The following is a 22515-nucleotide window of genomic DNA, read 5'->3' as shown; positions in this document are numbered from 1 at the left end:
CAAAGTTATTTGAGCTATAACTTCAAAATTTTCTAATAAAAATTTTAACCTAAGCAACTAACCAAAAGATGTTCTAAAATTCAAGATAAACTGCTTAGTCTATGAATTTAAATAAGATAGAAACCTAAGATAAGTTAGGGAATTTTATTTTAATTCTAGGTTTTATAAAACCATTTAATCTGTTTTTTTCTTTTTTTTATTTGGCAGTGGACTGATTAGGCTTGGAGAGCTTTTAGGAAGCTATGAAAATGGTTGTCAACTGAAAGGTGTTAGAGTATTTTTAATTAAAGTCATGGATAAAAAGAAGAGAGGCAAACCAATTTTAACTACATTTCATGTATCAATGTGTCTACAAAATAATGCTTTGAGAATGGGTACAGCCAGAATGCGCACAGAAAATATTTTATGGAGAGTAAAAACAAAACCTCTAAAAATTGAGAATGGACTCAGAAAAAAAAAGGCAAAGAAAGAAATTTTCATCTTAATACTTTTGCATCTCTATATTTTCATTTCTGGTATTATGAAAAACAGTGCCTTATTATCTGCAACCATGTTTTACATTACTCACGTATCTGGCAAGAGTTTTAAAACTCTCAGCAGGACATAAATGATACAGAATAGATATACACATACATAATGATCCCTTCCTCTATTTGGGCATCCACAAATATAGACACAGACATACGTAGCATAAACAGGTACTCTGATGTTCAAGGAGACCGGATTTCTGAGTATATCAATTTTATCTTTGAGATATTTGTGCTCATACTTCAGAATATTGCAAAAATGGCCATTAGGAATATAGCAAAAATATTCATGAAATGGGAATAAGATCTATGGACTTATGTGAGTCATAGAATGTTCCTTATTCCTGGCAAAGAAGATCATTTGCTTTGTTAAAAAAAAAAAACACAAAACTACAGAACTTCTGCACTTATCTAGACAGATACGTTCTTACATCTAAACATCTGTTGCTTAGTTTAATATAAATTAGCATAATAATTTATAAACCACATGAATAATAAAGCCTTTCCACCTTATATATGATTTCAGCTAAATGGGGGAAAATAATGTTCCAAATCACTTAACATATATTTTACTTTAAAGTAATAACTATAATGAATTATTGACTAGCATATTTCCTAATAATAATCAAGATAAAAATGTGTTTCTCAGGGTCACAGCATTTAGAATAAAATATAAGGTTCAACAAGCATATTTATAAAAATATATTTGGAGGAAAAAGCGTCATTTGAATATTTAATTAAGTCAAATCCAGGGTATATTTCGTTTGCTCGCTTTTGTCATTTTAAATATCCACATAGCAACGATTATTATTCTTTCTAACTTCTAGAAACAGATAGTGTGTCTATTTTCTTAGGCTGCTTTCTCATCGACTTAAGCATCCTTAGCTTGTGTCCCGGTATTGTTTAAGTCAAACCTGACTTTGAAAGGCAAGATAACATCCCTCACAGTTTATTTTTTTCTTCACATTTTGATCTCTTGCCATGCTACTCTTTCATAACGTCAAAATCCCTCAAAGCTTTGACCTAAATAGCAGTCAAAATTTCGGGCACACAATGTTCTTTACATGAGCACAATCAGATGCCTTGTCATCTCGGTCAAAATTCCTATATCCTACTGGATTTTAACCATTACTGGAATATTGCTCATTCTTTGTAGTACCAATCAGCTGAAAGGCTTTTTAAAAGATTGAGTATATGCAGTCATTAATGGGGCTGATTGTTTCCCCCCCAGAAACACCCTGGAAGATATGCACATAAGTGAGCTTTGTCCTTCCAAGTCACAACTTCACCCTCAACACATTTGGAATTCTTCTTATGTAATTTTGATCAAGTTCAATGTGACATTCAAGAAAGAAAAGCAATTGCTTTGTTAGTTGAAAGACACTGTTTCGTTGCTCACTCTATCTTCTTTTAATCCCTCTTTCCCTGGAGAGCTTCATTTTTATCTTCCTAAGAGCCCCAAACCCCTCAGCAATGGTTTGGATTGGGTGTATGATAGTGCATTTTTGGGAAAAGCCAATGAGCAAAAACTGAAACGTGAGCTTCAGAGAGAAACTCAAGCTTAGTGTTCTAGGAAGTTTAACTTGACTAGTGTAAGTGCATTTATCTGCTTTTGGTCTGGTATAGGAGTGTACAACTGTTTGAAAATACAAATAAATTATAGTGAACCACAACAATCCCTCCAGACTCACTAAACGGGATGCCCTGCGTATTAAGGGTGCCATTTTTTTCCTCAGAATGCTTTCACATCTATGGTTTTATTTTATCCTCATCACATTCTACTCAGCAAGCATAATACATACCTGTTGGAATGTATGTTGGACATCATTTTACTAAAAAACTATAGAAACAAGACCTAGTACTGTTTTACTACAGATTTTAAAACGTTCAAAAATAAGAGGTTAAGTAAGTTGACCTCGGTGGTGGCCTCAGAACTCCTAGGCAATTAACAATAAGGCTTGTTTTTGGTTTTGTTTTTCCTTCTGACTAGCATAACCAAATCAGTAATATTTTGATGAGACCTACATACAACCTTCTTCAGAAAATAGTCTCATTCCAAGGGAATATGTATATTTAAACACTGCATTGCTAGGAAGGTCTCCATTGTCCCCAGTGCAGGCAGCATTATAGAAAACCAGAATGTGGGAATTGGCACATGTGCCATTATCTTGTTAATTCAATGTTTTTTTTGTTTTTTGGTTTTAATATGGTCAGCAGACTATATCAAAGACCACATGCAAATTACTGGCCTACTGAATGAGATTTTCTGAGCACAGAGTCTAGGACTATGCATTTTAATCAGTTTCCCAGGCGATTATTATACAGACTCAAGCTTGAAAACCACTGCATATAATGAAAGTGAAGGAGAACATGACCTATTGCTAAATTATATCTCCATAAATCTATTCTTTTAAAGGGATGCATTTCAAAACAACTTTATCAAATATTGCCAATTATTCTGCACATGGTAATTAATCACTATCCAGCAACAACAATCTATGGAATCAAGGGTACATGTTGGAATAGTATCATTATTGGCTGAAAAAGTATCAAATTCTCTAATGCCTCATGTATTTATTACACAGATGTCAACAATATTGCAAAGCAGCCATGGCCAGCTCACATATAATAAGAGGAATCATGATCTGGTATTAAAATCACTATTAGATCAAGCAACTATTAAAAATATATTCAATGGAAGACAAATGGAATTTTTATTATTGCCCAATGATTGCATTGGAAATGACTGCAATTTATACTCCTTCAAATTTTAAATATGAATTTGATTTTAAAAGGAAGCTTGAACTGTGATTGGACATCATATACGAGTATGTTGGCTGATCGTATTTTCTTAAATTGTGTTTCTGGAAGCAATACTTCAACTTTCATTTCTTCATCTTTCAACGAACATGTCCTAAGTGCTACTAATCAGATGTGAAGCCTCAAGAAAACAAATTTCCTGCACAAAACTTAATATAAGACGCGGTATTATATTATATTATTATCATATCATATCATATCATATCATATTAAAGACCGGGTCTTATATTACAGTAAAATAAGATCCGGTCTTACATTAATTTTTGCTCCAAAAGATGCATTAGAGCTGATTGTCCGGCTAGGTCTTATTTTCGGGGAAACACAGTATAATAGAGACACATGTGTTGAGCTATAAATTGTGACCAATTAGAAAAAGTTAGTCTCTGTAATGCAAAACAATATGGCAGAATATGTTAAATACTATTATAAACAATGTTCATATTTTGAATGACTATCTATGATTCCACCATCTAACAACATCAGATAATAAAAGTTGCTACTTGAAAAATACACGATTTTCTTTACCAAAACTTTTAAAATTCTTAACATAAAAGCGCATTATGACGCTAAAGTGTTACTTAGATTTTTTTTTCCTAATCTACAGCCAATACGTGTTAGTGTAACTAAGCCACCCACATTCATGATTTTATGAATCAACGATCTGTGGTAGAAAGGAGGTGCAATGATTAGATTCTCACTTGCACTAACAGAATGGGGTCTTCTGTGAAATCAAAGGACTTGGGCCCTAGCCTGCTCCTATCACTTACTTTGCTTTTCACTTACTTTCTTTTTTACTTACTTGCCAATTCACTTTTCCTCCCTACGTTTCCTTCTTCTCAGATGTGAAATGCAGAGCTCAACTAATGGCCCTCATGGTTCTAGGAATCTATGACTTGGAGGGTAGATTGTGATGACACAGCTCCCTAGCATTCTTTCTGACTGTTCTAAGTCGCTCAGATCCCCATTCCCATTGAAGTGGATGGGCTTATACTCTAAGCCAGTAACTACTTAGTCAATTAGCTCTCCTCCATTTCTCCCACCTTCTCCAATAACAAAACCACCAAGACAGCCATGTTTTTATTCCACTGAGTACTTGGCAAGGACTAACCCAGTGGCACCCTTTGTAGGAATACGGTATTGCTCTCTTAATGAAGATTTCAAAACTCTCAAGGAACATTCATTGTAGGATAATTAGTATCACTAACCTGTGATGAACTCTTTTCAAGTTTTTGCACTAAATTATCCCAGCGCTGGGCAAAGTTGTCCAGCCATGCTTCCATCTTTTGGGTGACCGACGTATTTTTCAGTGTTGAAAGAAGATCTTGGTTAAGTGAGCAGAGTTTGTCCATGGTTTGCTTTTTCTTTTCTAGCTCTGTTTTTAGAAACTGTTAAAACAAGAAAGAACACAGAATAAGCCTATGTTACATTATATAAAACATTACAGTTCAATTTGCTTCTGCATGTATTTTCTCATTGGAATAGATAAGAAAATATAGCAGTCGTGGATGTAATGGACCAAGAGCCCATAAAAATATAAGTAGAAAATTAAAATCCCAATAATCTTCCCAAGAAGCTTGAGGAGGAAAAATAAAAGTCAGATATGGAATAAACAGCTAGTAAAGGAACTTAAAAGCTACCTTAAAATATTTGAACAACTGCCAAGTAAAAAAGTAGCTTTGCTTCAAAAGGCAAAACAGAGATCAACATATGGAAATTACTTTTTAACATTTAACAGAACAGTGGAAGGCAGCAGGGCTCTTGAATATTAGTGAATTTCCTGTTAATTCCTGATATAATTCAACTGAAATACCACGTGCCAGGAGTACCACAAAGACAAAATGGTTAATTGAGAAGACGAGCATGGTTAAGGAGCTTTCAATTCTGAAACGCTATATGTGGCTAAATTTGCAGTGATACCTATTTCCACAATTTTTGCATTATTCTCATTATTTGGATATAAAAACCTTGTTATGAAGTTTACTGACTTTTAAATTTGCTAGCATGTGTTACTCAATTATATTTGGCTAACTGAGTAATTATCGTCTAAAACTAATTTGAGAGTCCGTTAAGTAATCGAACTAAGTAACTGAGTATAAGACAAATCCTTTGGAATCACTTTGCATGTTTTGTAAATACGTGTGTGTTTTATGAAGTAATTTTTATACCATTCATATTTCCAAAGCTTCTGTAAGTTATAGAGGGTTACACATGCCCTCTGGTTAATATAGAATGAATAAACAAAGTGGCTTGTGTGAAATCAGTAGATCAAGGGGGCTTATACCTTCACTTTATCCATTAAGGTCAGCCGGTGCTTTGGGCAATACAATTTCCAGCTCCCAAATACTAGTCCCTGACTTAACATATAAACACAGAACAAGAAGAAAGAATGGAGAAAATTATTTTGCAGCCCCATTACAGTCCCCTCTTTTTGGCAGTAACAAGTACCATAAACATAAACTAAGCTGTGAGACCTGCCTTTCCAAAACGAATGCAAATTTATTTAAGAACAATTAACACTACATATGGCAAAGAACTTGTCATGAAAGAGATGCACCAGTCGCTCATGAACCAAGGTGTCATCGGCGCAGAAATCTATACAACCCCTTGCAGAGGACACTTTATGCGTCTCATTTGGGCATGCCACCTGCACTGATAGCTCTGAACGGCAGGATGCTCTGGTGTCTCCTTCAATTAGTTCCTTCTCTATTCAGAATCTGCTTCACCTGGTATACCTTATATTGCAGTCTTACTGCATGTCATTTTTAAGGAATAAAAGCCAGTTTTGCAGTTCATTTCTAATTTTTCCTTAGTAATTAGGTTTCTTCACTATTTTCCTCAGTTTGAAAGAATGCAAGAGACCAAAATATGAGTTAATATATACAAGTTGAAATCATATCAAAATAAAAGTCTCAGTCTGGGAATTAAGTGATAGACAGGTTTTGTACATTGATTTTCTTTAATTCACATGTTAGCTTCCCATTAAATTTAAGTTCATACTTGGACTACTAGTAAACCAACAGTTTATGGTACCTGCCTAGAGCTGGGACCCACATTTGAATTTCAGCATAGACTCCTCAAATTCTTTATGGTGTTTTATTTTCCATTTTTTTCTTTATTAACGTTTGGCATGCATTTATTTTGTTGTAAACCATCTCAAGTTCTTTTTGGGAAAAGGCATGGCAGATATATAAAGACATACATTTAAAAATAGAAAGACGAATATATAATCCTCTTTGGCTTACTTTCTCAGAGCTTAAGGAACTATTTTAAATAGCTACTATATGAGTAAGACTAATAGGTGTACCCATTATTTAAACTATGTGTGTGATGATTTGGAAATATTTCAGAACAAGGGTTGAGAGTTATGTTTAAAGAAGAGGAAACAATTTGCACCGACAATGTATGGGTAACCTCATGTTACCTGAACAGCTTTTCTTAGATGATCTATAAAACTAACTGGATATTCAAAGAGATTCAGTGGCAAATGAACTAAGCCTCTTGTGTTAACATTCAGCCAAATGAAGAAGCGTTTGGTGAGCAATACAAAAATAAAGGGGAAAATATCCATTAAATAATTTTAGGAAAAATGCACTCATCCTAAATTAAAAACAGCGTTATTATGAAATTGCGGAATTACTGAATCAATTTATGTTTACCTAAATCTATGACAAAAACACTGTATTAACAAAAGGTTCTATTGAGTAAATTCTAGATCTGTGTTTTTTAAAATGGTGATGGCAAGTTAGTTGTTGTGCCTCAATTTGTTTCCTCTTATTTGCTCTGGATGGATATCACTCTCTTTCTTTCTCTCTCTCTCTCTCTCTCTCTCTCTCCCCCCCCCCCCACAATCTCCCAGTTCCTGAACGACTCCCGTACCATAACCAACAGGCGGAGAAGACAGGAAATCCTAGTCTTCTCAGATGCATCAAATCGTAGTAATGAATTACCTTGTTCCATCTATCCTTGGATATCAGTTCTTCTCAGCGTGGATTTTATGTATGAATATTAAATAACTCCGATTTAATTGTTACTAATTACTAGATTATAAAAAAGATGTCTTTCTGCCTATCAAAACCTGATCATAGGTTTTTGGATGCCACAGAACCACAGAGCTCGGTCAAACTCAGGAGGCAAAAGGAAGCTCAAGAAAACTTGCACGAGGCAGAGGTCAGCTAGGATCTTAAAAGAAGTACCTATATTTTATTTTCATACAAGCTAGGCACCTGTGCCTACCTCCAAGGTAGGCAGGAAAGTACAGTCAATAAGTCAGAGTGGGCCAGTAACAGAGACGGACAAGAGACATATAAGCTTCTCAAGAAGACAGAATACACATGTTCTATCTGGTCAAGGTTAGATGACAGAAAGTGAGCAAAAGAATGTCCCTTTAGAAAAGGCCCAAGAAATCTTCACCCTATTCTCATCTGAAGTATTCTTCAGAGAGTCACACCAAGGCAATTTCCCTTACACTGGCAAAATTGAATTTCGTACCTATTTTGCATGTAGTTACTTATCTATATGCGAGAAGTACTCCAATTTATTCTAATCAACTGTTGCTGTACTTAGGTAGATTGATACACTGTGGGGGTTCTCAGCTTGAGGGGACCTCAGAATCTCCTGGAGGGCTTGTTGAAATGCAGATTGCTGAGCCCCACTTCCAGGGCTTCTGAGCCCATAGATCTGGGATGGGGCCTAGGAATTTGCATTTCTAATAAGTTCCCAGGTGATGCCGATGTTCCTGGTCTGGGGACCACACTGTGGTGAACCACTGATTCCATCTGGATGGATTCTTTGAGAAGGAGCACAGGAGGTGAGGTCAAAGTAGCAAGTCCTGGTAAAATGGCACCGTCAGTGGGGACTTGCTGAGCTCCCATAAGCATTCCATCTCTGCCACTGGAGCCCGCAGCCACCTGAGAGTGTCCTCAATTCCACGGACTCCTTCCTGCAGCCTCTGCACATCATACTCTCTTGGATCGCCAAGCTCTCCAGAGTTATCCTTCCCTGGCAAACACCACCTTCTCAGCATCTTGCATACTTCCCCAGAAATATCTCTCTTGCAGATCTGGGCCTTTCCATGAGAGCCTACGTGAATCGGTAAGTCTCCGAGTTCCCCTCATTGAGCCAGTTTCTTCTTCTCTCCTTTTGTTTTTATCCTTTACAACAAATGAAAATTCAATTTTGATCATAAAAAAATAATAGACCTACATGATTTGGATAAAACTACAGATCCGGAGGAAATGAAATACTTGACTCCTCATCGCCCACCTCAAAGAAAAAGTAGGAGAAAATCCCATGGGTTATTAGTGATGATATTTCAAAACAAATTACACTGATTGTAAATAAAAGAGAATTTTAGTACACTGTATCTATACCTAGGTATGTAGTAGGAACTGGTGACAGATGGTACCTGTTCTGGGTCTCAGATTGTGACATATTTTAATGAACATTAAATTCTTACTCACTGCCTGAGTCAGCAGGGGAATTTTACCTCAAATTCTAGACCAGCTGTCAGGTTTTGTTAATTGGCTTAAACTATCAAATGGTAAGACTTATCTATAACATATTTTCACTTTGTTCACAAGTAAGGTGACATAATTTGAATTTTAATCATATTGGAAAATTATTGAGACTTTGCTAAGAGAGCATTTTCATGGCCCTGAGGCTACTAAAGTCTTGTGCACACAAAAATGTCAACATAGTGACATATGATTGTTCGAAATGACAGTTCTCGATTACAGTTCTTTTTTGACAAGGAATCGAGTAATATGAGGAGTTCTGAAATAGCCTAGAAGGCCTGGACCTGAGTCTGGATGTCTTGGTGCCCATTTTAACTCTGCTACTAATATTCTATGACAGCTTATCTACATGTCGTGTTTTTTTCTGAGCCTCAATTTCCTCCTCTGAAATAACCTTGTCTCTCTCCTCTTTTTCATGCCCAATGCTCCTTAGTTCAGTTGTTCTAATTTGTCTCCTTATTACCAAAAGTCTCACTACCAAAGAGTATTCCAAAAACGGAAATGTGATTGTTATCAAACTCTCAGTGGGTCCCCATCAGCTGCAGAACAAAACTACAAATACATCACTGATATTTTTACTGGTATTTTTGCATTCTGTTGATTCATAATATAGATTACCTTTCAGAAACCTGTCTTTGGTCATATCATCCCTCAAGAAAGCACATATTCTTTGAGAAATGATTTCTTATTACTAACAAGCTAGTGTATAATAACCAGTAATACATAAGTGAATCTATTTTAAATTAAAAGCCTAAAGATTAGTAACTATGGAACAAAAACATGAGATACACATAAATATTTGTAAAATGGTACAAATTTAACAGGGAAAAAATACTTAAGATTAGCTTTAAGTAAATCATTTAATTATTATGGAGTGTAATACATAATATCAATACAGATATCAATAGATTCACTTAGGTAAAATTATGAAACATTATTTACAATAGGCCTTTGTTTTATATTAGAGTTGACATCAAGTTAGCCCTTAATAAAACGGATCTATCAAATATCAAAAAGAAATCCTAATTAGGCAATATTTTTCTTGAAAAATAAAGCTTAATATTAGATTGGCCTCTCTTTGACTGAAAAAATACTAAGATTCACAGTAAAGAAGAAGCTTGAGAGATCTTTTTCAATCCTGTAAGGTTCAACTCAAACTGGAATGTCTTAGTGCACTGCCAAAGCCCACTCACTTCTCAAAACACAAGCGCTTATCATCAGTGCCATTTGGTTTGCTTAGCGCTTCTTCTTGCTTCCCAAACTAGGGTATAAGCCCCTCATATGTGAGAATAATTATCTCCTGTACTTCTCATATTTCTCAGAGAATCTACTTAAGGCTATTACTTTAGAACTATACTACTGAGAACTTTATGGAACTTTCACATGTACTTCTTCATGTTACATTTTTTATTTTAACTGAAGGCTTATTCCAGGTATGCTATACATATTCAAGAGTACAATTTGGTTTGAAAAAACAAGGTTGAAAATCTACCTATGTCCTGTGGAAGTGATGTTTGTATCCCTCCAAAATTCCTATGTTGAAGGCCTAACCCCACAATGTGATAACAGCAGGAGGTGGGGTTTTGGGGAGGTAATTAGGCTTAGTTGAACTTATGAGGGTAGAGCCCTCATCTTATGGGATTAGTGCCCTTTTAAGAAGAGGAAGAGACACCCCTATTTCCACCATGTGAAGATACGGCAAGAAGGTGCTGTCTGGAAGCCAGAAAAAGGGCCTCACCAAGAACCAAATCTGTCAGCACCTTGATCTTTGACTTCCCAGCTTCCAGAACTGTGAGAAATAAATGTCTATTATTTAAGTCACCCAGTCCATGGTATTTTGTTATAGTAGCTCGAGCTAAGACACTCCGGCTTTTCCTATTTTAATTAAGAAAAGTAACAATTAGATGTAATTAAATAGACTGATCTAAGCAAAAACAATGGACCTTTGCTTTAAGATTTGAAAGAAAAGAAAGATGAAATTATGGTGTTAATATAGACTACTGGATTAAAAAAAACACACACAAACTACAGAAAGCTAAAATAATACATACAGCCAGTTTTTGAAGACTTGATAACATTTCACTTTGATCCTTAAAGCCACTAGTGTGAATCTTGCTCACTGCATCTTCTTTTTCTGAAAGCCATGTACTAAAAAGGCACTGCAAGAAATCAAACAGATCCCAAAATAAAAATACTGATTAAAGTAGATCATATTTTTTCATTTATTCATTTAACATCTTGCCATGTCTTTCACTGCTATAATTTCCCGGACATGACTCACCTGTTCTTCAGTAAAACGTTGCCATTTTAGAAGGATATCTTGTAAAAGAACCCAGCGATCTTCTGTCCACTTACAGATGTTTGCCCATCGATCTCCCAGTACCTGGGGAAGAGACAATCCACCGCAACATAAGCAAACAATTTATTGTTAACTGAATTCCATTAAAAATGGCAGGGGTAATTTGAGGAAGTATCTAACTTTGAGTCTCCTGTGTATACTAGTTGTAAAGGATGCCCTTCCTGCTTCTGCTTATCATTAGATAAGTGTTGTTGCTTTCTCTTGCCTTTAGATGACAAATACCGTATGATCTCACTTATATGTAGAATCTAAAGAACAAAATAAAGGAGCACACAAAACAGAAATAGACTCATAAATATAGAGGAAAAACTGATGGTTGCTAGATGGGAGGGGATGAGAATGGGAGAGAAGGTGAGAGGATTAGAAAGTACAAATTGGTAATCCAAAAATAGTCACAGGGCTATGAAATACAGTATGGGGAATAGAGTCAATAATGCTGTAAAGATTATTTAGGGTGCCAGATGGGTACTAGACTTATGAGGGGGGGTTGGGGGGGTCACTTCATAGACTGTGTAGATGCCTGACCACTGTGCTGTACACTTGAAGCTGATGTAGAATAATACTGAATGTCAACTATAATTAAATACACACACACACACAATTTAAATATATATACACACACACACACACACACACACACATACATATATATATATATATATATATATATAGTCACAGGATGTAAAATGTAAAGTACAGTATAGGGAATATAGTCAATGGTATAGTAACAGCTATATACGATGTCAGAGGTGTAGTAGATTGGGGGAGGGTGTTTATCATTTGAGAGGGGTGTAAATGTCTAATCATTATGTTATGTACACCTGAAACTCAAAAAAAAAACTTAAAAAAAAGAAAGAAAAGCAAAAACACTTACAATAAGTCTGAAGCAGTTATCATACCACTGATTGAAATGTCTCCACAGTAAATGTAAGATAGCAAAAACACAAATAAAAAGAATTTTGCAATGATATAGGAACATTTGTGACAACATGGACGCATCTTGAGAGTATGATGCTAAGCAAAATAAGTCAGACAGAAAAAGCAGATTTCACTGATATGTGGTATATAAACCAAAAACAACAAAAGAATAAGACAAACAAATGAGAAACAAAAACTCATAGACACGGACAATAGTTTAGTGGTTACCAGAGGGTAAGGGGGGTGGGGGGTGGGAGATGAGGGTAAATGGGGTCAAATATATGGTGATGGAAGGAGAACTGACTGGGTGGTGAACACACAATGGGATTTATAGATGATGTAATACAGAATTGTACACCTGAAATCTATATAATTTTACTAACAATTGTCACCCCAATAAATTAAAAAAATATATATATATAAATATATATATATATATATATATATATAATGTGTATCTTCCCCAGCCCAAAGAATAAAAGTCTGACTACCAAACAGAATGCCTAAAAATACCCTTATTTGAAGCCATCTGGTATAATTAGAATTGTTTATATCCTGATTGTAGAAGAAAATTATTATTGATAAATTATATTCACATGTGGATTTAAAAAAATTATTTGAATTATTATTACAAAGCATTTAAAATGACTATCTCTCTAAGCTATTCTAGGGAGAAAATCATACTATTCTCTGAGTACCAACTGCCAGATCCTTAGCGTGCTGCTCTCTTTGTGTGCACACTACTTTAATATGTGACATAAACCAAGTACCAATGGTTTTTAGATGAAAAAAAAAAATCTATGTTTTGATGGTTTGTGTGCAAAGGGAGTGTTTTAAGACCAAAAAAATTGTATCATTTATTTCAACTCCATTATGATGCACTTCAGAGCCTAAAATTTCAACTTTTTTTTAACTTTCTCATAAATAAGAGATTTATTTTCCCATAGCCATTGGATCTTTAAAACTAGATGGATGTTAAGTAGATGTAATGTGGTGATTATTTTGTAGTGTACACAAAAATCGAATTATGTTCTACACCTGAAACTAATATAATGTTATATATCAATTTACCTTAATAAAAAATACTACTAAAATAAAATGATTTTGTGCAAGTCAAAAAACAATTAGAACTATCTCAAAATATGAGCATGTTTTATTTGGTACAGAATTAGAGCTAGAAAACTTGTTTGTAACTCATACGTTTTACAATTATATCTGGCATTTAAGATAATCCTCATCATAATTTCTACCTTACTTGATGTTACATGTTTGGATCAATCCACCTAGAAAATATTAACATATGATTCAAATAATACAAATGCAATTAGCAGCATGACAAAATCCACCTATGCCTAGGTTGCTTGGAGACCCACCTAATTTTTCAAAAATTTGTTTAATTTGCCGTCTTTTCAAAAAGGGAGTCCCATGCATGAATAAGGAGTCGACAATGAACATTTTACTACAGTATTAAAATGATCATGTACTCATATGCAACTCAGTCACAGTGAGTTCTCAGTTTTTCTTCAAAAATGTCAATGAAAATGTTATTGCTTTTAGCATAATGTAACTGATTTTTGTATTTTTTTTATGATTTCACTCTCTATTCCTTTTAAATTACATTAGTTTATGACAGAAGCCAAAGCACTGAAATCGTAATGCAAGATGTCCACAGGAAATGTGCTAACATAAATCAATGAATTCAACAATATTAGCCATTTAATTATTACAAGCTAGTATTTGGGAATTTTTTTCCAAAACATATTAGAAGTTGTTTTACTGAAATTCCTAGTGAGAGTGTCAGTATGCACCAGGTAAAAAGGCATGTAACATATCTGTTAATGGAATTGTAGTGAAAAATATTTAGCTTCAAACAGGGAAAACCTTACCCCTCAGATATAAACGACACCATCTACCTAATTCATGATGTAATATAGAAGGGCAAATTGTGGGATATTTATTGCAGCCATTCAACCCCAGTGGAGATGGGAGTCAAAGGGGAAAGAGATAAACTCAAACCAGAGCATCATCTTCATAAATGAAAGAAAATGAACTGAGACTTCCAAATAGCACCTGCTCTCTAGTGCTACAATACACATAAATGCAGTGTCTGCCAAAGTAGCATCTTAGGTTTATAATCTTATAGATGGATGTTTACAATTTATCTGCGGAGAACATCCTATAAAAGAAATCCTAATAAAGACCTCCATATACTAAGTTGCTTAAGATTATTAAATTTATAGAGATTCCAAAATACATTAATGTGATACACTTTACACTGTAATTTTTTTTCCATTATATGAATGAATCAAGCAAGACTAATAATAAATATTATTTTAGGTATATAGCCAACCCAGTTGAGACAACTATTTCAAGAATGTTATGAAAAGTGTCCTTTGTATTTGAATAATTACAATGGATAATGATAATTCATTAAGCAGGTTTATGATTCAGCCAATATTTAATTTAACTTAGAGTTAATGGTAATCTCCAATTCATTCATCACTCATGAATTTAACAAACATTAACTGAACACATACTATGTGCCAAAAATTAACAGAATAGAGATGTTAACAGACTGAACTGTTATGCCCTAAAATTCATACGTTGAAGCCCTGCCCCCCTCTATCCAGAATGTGACTGTATTAGGAGACAGGGCCTTCCTTTAAATTAAAATGAGGCTGTAATCCAATCTGACCGATGTCCTTATAAGAAGAAATTTGGACACACAGAAAGACCCAGGGAATTCTGGGCACAGAGGAGAGACGATGTGAGGACACAATGAGAAGGCGGCCATCTGCAAGTCAAGGAACGAGGCCTCAGAAGAAACCAAATGTGATGATACCTTGATCTTGGACTTCTAGTCTTCAGAACTATGAGAAAGTAAATATCTGTTGTTTAAGCCACTCTGTGCTATTTTCTTATGGCAGCCTGAGCAGACTGATACAAAAGGCATATTTAAGAGAGGCTGATTCTATGGCATCACAAAATGCCTCATATAACTAAAGCTGTCAAAGTAAAGATGTACTTGTCATAGTGGGGAAATTTTAGAGAATACATTTCAATTGCCAGAGTAAATTAATTAGAATTATTCAAATAGAGTAATTTTTTTAAAATAATGAATGGTGACTCAACTTCCCAAATATAAATGTTATCACTTAACAAATGCTTTAAGGTGGGGAAGATAAAAGTGTCCAGAGCCAAACAACTTGGATTTACATCTTAGGTCAGGCAGTTGCTTAGATTACCAACACGCATATGTCTTCTCAAATTATAAAAATATGTTAAATACATAACTTCCTTAGAATAACTCTGGCAATTCTTTGACAGATTGGTATTATTATTTACACACACCCCCAATGAAATCAAGTGACTTTTCCAGGAAATTTGTGGCTAAATTATTTAATCTTTCTCAAAGAAAATAACCATACCAATCCCTTAAAGAATTGCTACAAATATTGAACAAGATTACATATTGGAAAGCAGTTTTCATTTGAACTGAGTTACATAAATATTGGTGGTTATGTACCCTTTGCTTGATCATAGTATGTATATCGAATCTTCTAAGAACTACCAAGGATCATCTATTTTACTCTACTCACCATTAAATCTTTACAAACAGATGTTGAAACTTCAAGTATACTCTTCTTCAAAGATTTCCAACACAAGAGAGCACACACACCTTTTAGTAATACATTCCACTGCTTAAAGCTATCTTACTCTCAGAAAGCTCTCAATGAACTGAATCTAAGTCACTTCTGTTACAATGTGGGCATGGTGCTTTTTATTAATCTTAGTAAAATTAGGTAAGTAAATCAGAAATGGCTTGTATGTGTCTACCCGCAGGCAGATTTTTGCAACGCCATGTGCACAAATATAAAAAGGTGTACATAGTGCTTGAATTTATGGATTTATTTGTTTATTGCTTAGAAATATTGGACCTAATTTGAATTACAAAGTATGGAGTTAAGCAACTGGAAGATTATCAGTCAGCTCTATGATCACTCAAAGATGCAGGTTCCTATCATTGCCTGAAGGGTTGCAACCAAATTGTTAACACAAGTGTAAGGGGTTGGATTGAGTGGGATTGACAGGAAACTAGCTGATAGCTTTTTTAAAGAATCACTACATTAGAATTAGAAACCTCTTCCCTAGAGAAACAAACAAACAAAAAAAATCAGTGTTTGTCTGAGTTCCCATTTAACTACATGAATCCCTTGAGCATTTAAAAGTAATGCATATTTTTTAAAGCTAGGTAAACAACACATGTACAAATAAAAAATGAATTATAACATCTCATGAAGTGATAAGAAATTAATTTTTATTTATGTCTTCATTTTGTTTCAGCAGTAAAAGAAGCTAAAGGTCAGTTCACTTACTCTAATACATTTTCATGGGCTTAATCACAACTCCATTATCATTTATGCTCAGATTCGAAATGGAGAGGATTTTTCTCTCCCATTGAATTTGCACCGCATATTGTTATACATGCCAAGGACATTTCTCATCTGAGTTCCTTTGTTTGGCTGAGTTGGTTTTTCAAAGCAAAAGTAAAAAATGGCTATCGAAAGAACATTTGGAGAAAGGCAATTGAGGAAAATTTGACAAGCCTGGGAGATAAAACTTAAGTACCTTGACCCTTGAATTTATTGAAGCCAGGGATAGAATGTGATAGCTAACCTGTGCCCATCACGAATGGCATTAAGAGAGAAAGTGTTCCCAAGAGTATGTCACTAAGGAAGAAGCAATTATGTGCCATGAACCACACAATGCCGCAGCAAGTGGGATGTATAAGCGAGGGAGGCAGCAAGCAACCCATCTCATTTTATTGCAGGTTAAGACCCTGGAATATGCTTCCCAGTTAAATGAATTTTATGTGAAATGAAGCTTCTGAAAAATAACTTATTTCTTGATTTTTCTTTCTTACTTTATAAACAACTATACAGTTAGAAAGGATAAGCAACTTCATCTTACCACTGGTAAAATGGAAATAACATCAAAAAATTAATTGAAAGAGATAAAATAAAACCTATTATGAGGCTAGAAATGGGGCAAAGTATCAGTGACTAATGTTTAGCCAAGTCTATGATACTCTTCTCAATTTTGCGTGTTTTTACAGACTGTTAACTGGAGCAGCATAGTATAAAATGGCATGCCTTCTATCTTCACTGTCTACCATATGGTCCAGGGCAGAAACAAACAAACAAGCATGTTTTGATGTATTAGGAAACACTTATTAGAGGTTTGTCTGAAAAATCATTCTCATTGCTATTTAAATGACCCTGAATAACTCCTGACTGAACTCTAGGAACTCATGACTGTCACTTTTGGAGACGCAGTTTGCAGATGAGGAAACCGACACTCAGATGGGCTGAGCAACTTGTCTAAGTCCAGACAGTTCACATGATTGAGGATCTGGGATTTATTCTCAGATCCGTCCGGCTACAAGCCCATTCTTTTTAATGATGCCATTGACTCAGGAGAGCATACAAGATAAAATACACACACACACACACACACACACACACACACACACAAGGTCTGACAAGTTCGCGAACTTGTTGCAACGATGTTGCTAACTTTTTCCCTTTTTCAGAGGGATTATTCATTATGAATTTTTACCATCTGGACAAACAGTTAACCAAGTTTACTATTTGGAAGTGCTGAAAAGGCTGCATGAAAAAGTTAGACGATCTGAACTTTTTGCCAACAATTCATGGCTCTTGCATCACAACAATGCACCAGCTCACACGGCACTGTCTGTGAGGGAGCTTTTAGCCAGTAAACAAATAACTGTATTGGAGCACCCTCCCTACTCACCTGATCTGGCCCCCAGTGACTTCTTTCTTTATCTGAAGATAAAGGAAATATTGAAAGGAAGACATTTGGATGACATCAAGGGTAATATAGTACAACGACAGCTCTGATGGCCATTCCAGAAAAAGAATTCCAAAATTGCTTTGAAGGGTGGACTAGGCACTGGCGTCGGTGCATAGCTTCCCAAGGGGAGTACTTCGAAAGTGACCATAATGATATTCAGCAATGAGGCACGTAGCACTTTTTCTAGGATGAGTTCGTGAACTTAATTGTCAAACATACCACCACTGTGGTTATCAATATGGGGCTTTTCTCCCAAGTATTGTCTTCAAGCCTTTTTCTTTCCCTTCTTCATTAAATACCTGCCTACCAGTGTTTATGGTAACAATAGAACTATTTATGGTGAATTTGAAGACCCACAGGAGGTGAGAGGCACCTGGGAAATCCTGTCCTCTCTACCTCAAATTCTAGATCCTTATTACTTACAATGGGCATTAAATCTACACATCTGTTCACCTGCTAAACATCAATAGGCTTAAAGAATTTGGGTGGCCTGAATTCTTGTTCCACATCTACTGTTGCCCAATTTGGTAATGTCTATCAGAAATTCTTAAATCTTGCCATGGTTTAGTTTTCCCACCAGTGGAATGGAGACAACAGTACCCGCCCTGGTACCCTCCAAGCTAGGTTACTGCTAGGGTCAGACAGAGATCACTAAATGTGAAAATGCTCTGAAAACTGTGATGAATTATAAAGATGACTGTGATTATAAGGACTGAGAGACTAGTTGATGGAAAATGAGCTTTTGTTTCCAGATGTGATAAATCTAGAGCACAATAGGATCTTAATACAGAATACAGTGAAACATTTCAGCATGACACTAAAATTACTAAGTGTTCATATGTTATCTATGGTCTATTATGACATGTTTTGTACAGGAGTTGAAAATCGTTGACTTTTATATTTTTAAACCAGGAGAATGCTCCCATATGTGTCTTATTTGTGATCAAGGGAAAGAAAAACAGATATGCCTTTATGCTTCATTGTAACTGTTGGCTTTGGAATATTCCATCTATAAGAAATCACCAGTTCTACTGTGTATAAATAATAAAATGCACAAAATAATTTAGGTGTAAGAGGACGGGGAGGGATGGGAAGACTGTAGCTAAATGGAGGGCTCATGCTAAAGGGGGCAGAGCTGTTCGATTCCTACTGAAGTTAATATGCAGGAAAACACGCCAAGGATCATCCGATCACTTGCTTTTTCCAAGGAGGCTAGAAAGTCATATTTTTATATCACATTTCCTAAGTTTCAAACACTGATAACTAATAAAAAGATTATTAAACACTCTCTGGGCTGAACAGAACTTTATATGAATATATTTGGTATTTTAGATGTAATAGAAAAATTCCTAGAAAGACACAAACTACTCAAAGTGACCCAAAATATGGAAAATCTGGAAAATGGAGATAAATCAAATAATGAAAATCAAAAAGAGAAAGTCTTAAGTCTAGTAAATATATTGCATTTTTCATTTAAAACTTCACCAGAAAGAAAATTCCAGGCATAAATGGCAAGTTCCCAAAGCTGAGTAATCAGGTATGTCATAAGAAAGGAAAACAATAGGCCAATCTCTTTCGTGGACACAACAGGAAAACTCTCAATCAAATGTTAGCAAATGTTGCAAAGAAATCTAGCAACAAATAAAAAGGATTATATCTATATCATCCATGTTTGGTTTATCTCAGCAATGCAAGACTCTTTTAATATTAGAAAATATTAAATTAGCTTTATGCTGTTAATATGTAAAAGAAATGTGGTTTTACATATTAACAGTATAAAGGAGAAAATGAATATGATCATCTCAAGTGATCCTGACAAAAAGGTTTGATAAAATTCAGCACCCAGTAGTAATAAAACCTCTTAGAACACTAGGAATAAAAGGCGTCTACAACAAACTTGCAGGAAATATCACACTTTATGGTAATTTACTAAAAGCCTCACCTCAGAGACCTAAAATGAGAAGCAGGTAGTAAGAATAATCTCATTGTACTAAAGTACACAGCACAATAAGGCAAGAAAAATTAACCAAATGAATAATTGGAAAGGGAGAAGTAAAACTGTCATGACTCACAACCAACCTGTACACGTACACCTGAGTGACGCTACAGATAAACTATTTAAATTCATAAGTAAATTTAGCATGGTCTCTGGATACAAAGCCGAGAAACAAAAATCAAGTTGTATTTCTCCATATCAGCAACAGACAAACAGAAAATGAAATTTTAAAAAGGTAGCATTTAAAACAACAGCAAAAATTTCAAAAACCTAGGAATAAATCTCATAAAAAGTCTAAGACCCACTATCTTGAAAAACACAAGACATTACTGAGAGAAAACAAAGACTTAAATAAGTAAAAAGCTATTCCATATTCATGAATTGAAACACTGTATGTAATAAAGATATCAATTCACCACAAATTCATCTACATATTCAATGAAATCCAATTAAGACCACAACATTTGGGGAGGGGGACAAGCTGAATCTAAAATTTATAAGGAAATGCAAATGAACAAGGGTAGCCAAAATAATCTTCAAAAAGGAGAAAACAAATATGAAGGGCTTACACTGACCAAAATGGATTTAGTGTTCCTTTTAGCTTGACTAAACTCTAGACTAGCCTGTTTCCCCAAAAATAAGACCTACCCAGACAATCAGCTCTAATGCGTCTTTTGGAGCCAAAATTAATATAAGACCTGGTATTAGAGTATACTATTATATTATATTATAATACTATATTGTATTATACCACCTGGTCTTATTTCACTAATAAAATAAGGGTCTTATATTAATTTTTGCTCCAAAAGATGCATTAGAGTTGATGGTCCGGCTAGGTCTCATTTTCAGGGAAACACGGTATAAGCCCAACTGCCCTTTTCTTAGAGTACATACACTAGAAAACTTGTATTTATAAAATTTTTCTCTGCCCCTTTGAGATGTAAATATTCCACAACCCAAGAATGTCTTTCTCAAGAACTTGGGAGCCATCCCCTTGAAATGTAATTATCAAGTAAAAAAAGTGCCTGTGTCCCAAACTCCATGAGAGGGTAGGAGGCTAACTCTGATAAGGGACAATTAGCAAACACAGATGGCCTAATCACATTAACTATCCGATCCCATAACCACAATGTCTTCCATTGCTTTTATGCTACCTCATCCCAGCCCTTACAAACTTTCCCATCTTGAGTTCAATGGAACTGAGTTGTCTCTTCCCGATAGCAATGGTCTTCATCCCTAATTGCAATAGTCTTGAATAAACTCTGCCTTGCCTGTTTTACCATCTGGTTCAATTTTTCTTTTATCATACTACCAGATATCAAAATGTATCATGATTGGAATAAGTATAGGCAGATGCACACACAAAACTTTAACTAGAGTCCATAAAGTGACCCATGCAAATATAGGCATTTTATTAAAGGTGACACTGCAGAATGGTCTTTGCTATAATGCATGCTATTTCAATTGAATCTAAATAGGGAAAAAAGTCCCGCTATAACAATCCAGGAGAATATCTTCTGGGTCTTAGAGAAGAAAATTTTATTTTTAAAACTTGTAACAAAAATACACTAACCATAACAGAAAATACCGAAGTCAAATACACTGATTTTAAAACTTTTGTTTATTAAAAAAGATATCATTAATGAGTAAAAAGGCAAGGCATCTAGTTTAAAAAAAAAGAAATAGTAATATAGATAATCAACAAAGGATTAAAATTCAGAATACATATATTTAAAATAACTGCAACAAATCACTAAGATAAATACTGACAATCTAATCAAAAACTAGATGTTCCAAAAAATAGGTTTTTCAAATAGGCAGTAAGTAAACAATTGTAATAGTGCTTAACCTCCTTAGTCATCAATACGTGCAAATGAAAACAAGAGATGCCATTACAAGGCCACCATAAAGGCTCCAATTAAAAACCTGAAATATCAAGTATTAAAGAGGATATGAAGCAATTTGTACCTTTATTCACTACTGATGAGAATATAAATTTACACATCAACTTTGAAAAACTTTATAGTAATACTCATAAAGTTAAATATACATATACCCAACAACCTAACAATTCCAATCCCAGGTGTGTACCCAACACAAAGGCATACACATATTCACCAAAGGACATGGACAATTATTTTCACAGCAGCATTGTTCATAATGGTCCCAAACTGCAAACACCCCAAATTTCCTGACCAGTAGAATGTATAATTAAATTGTGCTATCTTCACAAAAAAGGAATACTATCCAACCATGAAAATTAATCAGCTAATGATACACGCAACATGGATGAATCTCACAAACATAATATTGACTGAAAAAAGTCAGTTGCGAAACTATATATAATATGCCACCCCATGTACATTAAGTTAAAAATAAAACTAACCTGAGGTATTATAAATCAGGATACAGGTTATCTTTGAGGAGGTGGGAAAATTTTGTGACTATGACAGGGTTTGCTGGGGGCTTCGTGATTACTGGTAACATACTATCTGTGCATCTGGG

The 22515-nt window shown here is 34.8% G+C and overlaps 1 protein-coding gene across 6 annotated transcripts in view; it reads right to left on the bottom strand.

Moving 5' to 3' along the window:
* DMD (dystrophin) overlaps positions 1–22515 on the bottom strand; it is a 2143628-nt gene that overhangs the window by 1409301 nt on the left and 711812 nt on the right. For all 6 annotated transcript variants that reach the window (XM_033109718.1, XM_033109734.1, XM_033109713.1 and 3 more), the window contains exons 14-16: positions 11142–11243; positions 10912–11019; positions 4553–4732 (exon numbers count right to left, since the gene is read on the bottom strand). In XM_033109718.1, the coding sequence (XP_032965609.1) occupies positions 4553–4732; positions 10912–11019; positions 11142–11243 (390 nt within the window). The remainder of the gene's footprint in view (positions 1–4552; positions 4733–10911; positions 11020–11141; positions 11244–22515) is intronic.

This window comes from Rhinolophus ferrumequinum, chromosome X (genome assembly GCF_004115265.2).
Source record: "Rhinolophus ferrumequinum isolate MPI-CBG mRhiFer1 chromosome X, mRhiFer1_v1.p, whole genome shotgun sequence".
In the NCBI taxonomy this organism is placed as follows: Eukaryota; Metazoa; Chordata; class Mammalia; order Chiroptera; family Rhinolophidae; genus Rhinolophus; species Rhinolophus ferrumequinum.
The sequence above is the reverse complement of the archived record's forward strand: the minus strand, read 5'-3'. Positions and strand labels throughout refer to the sequence as shown.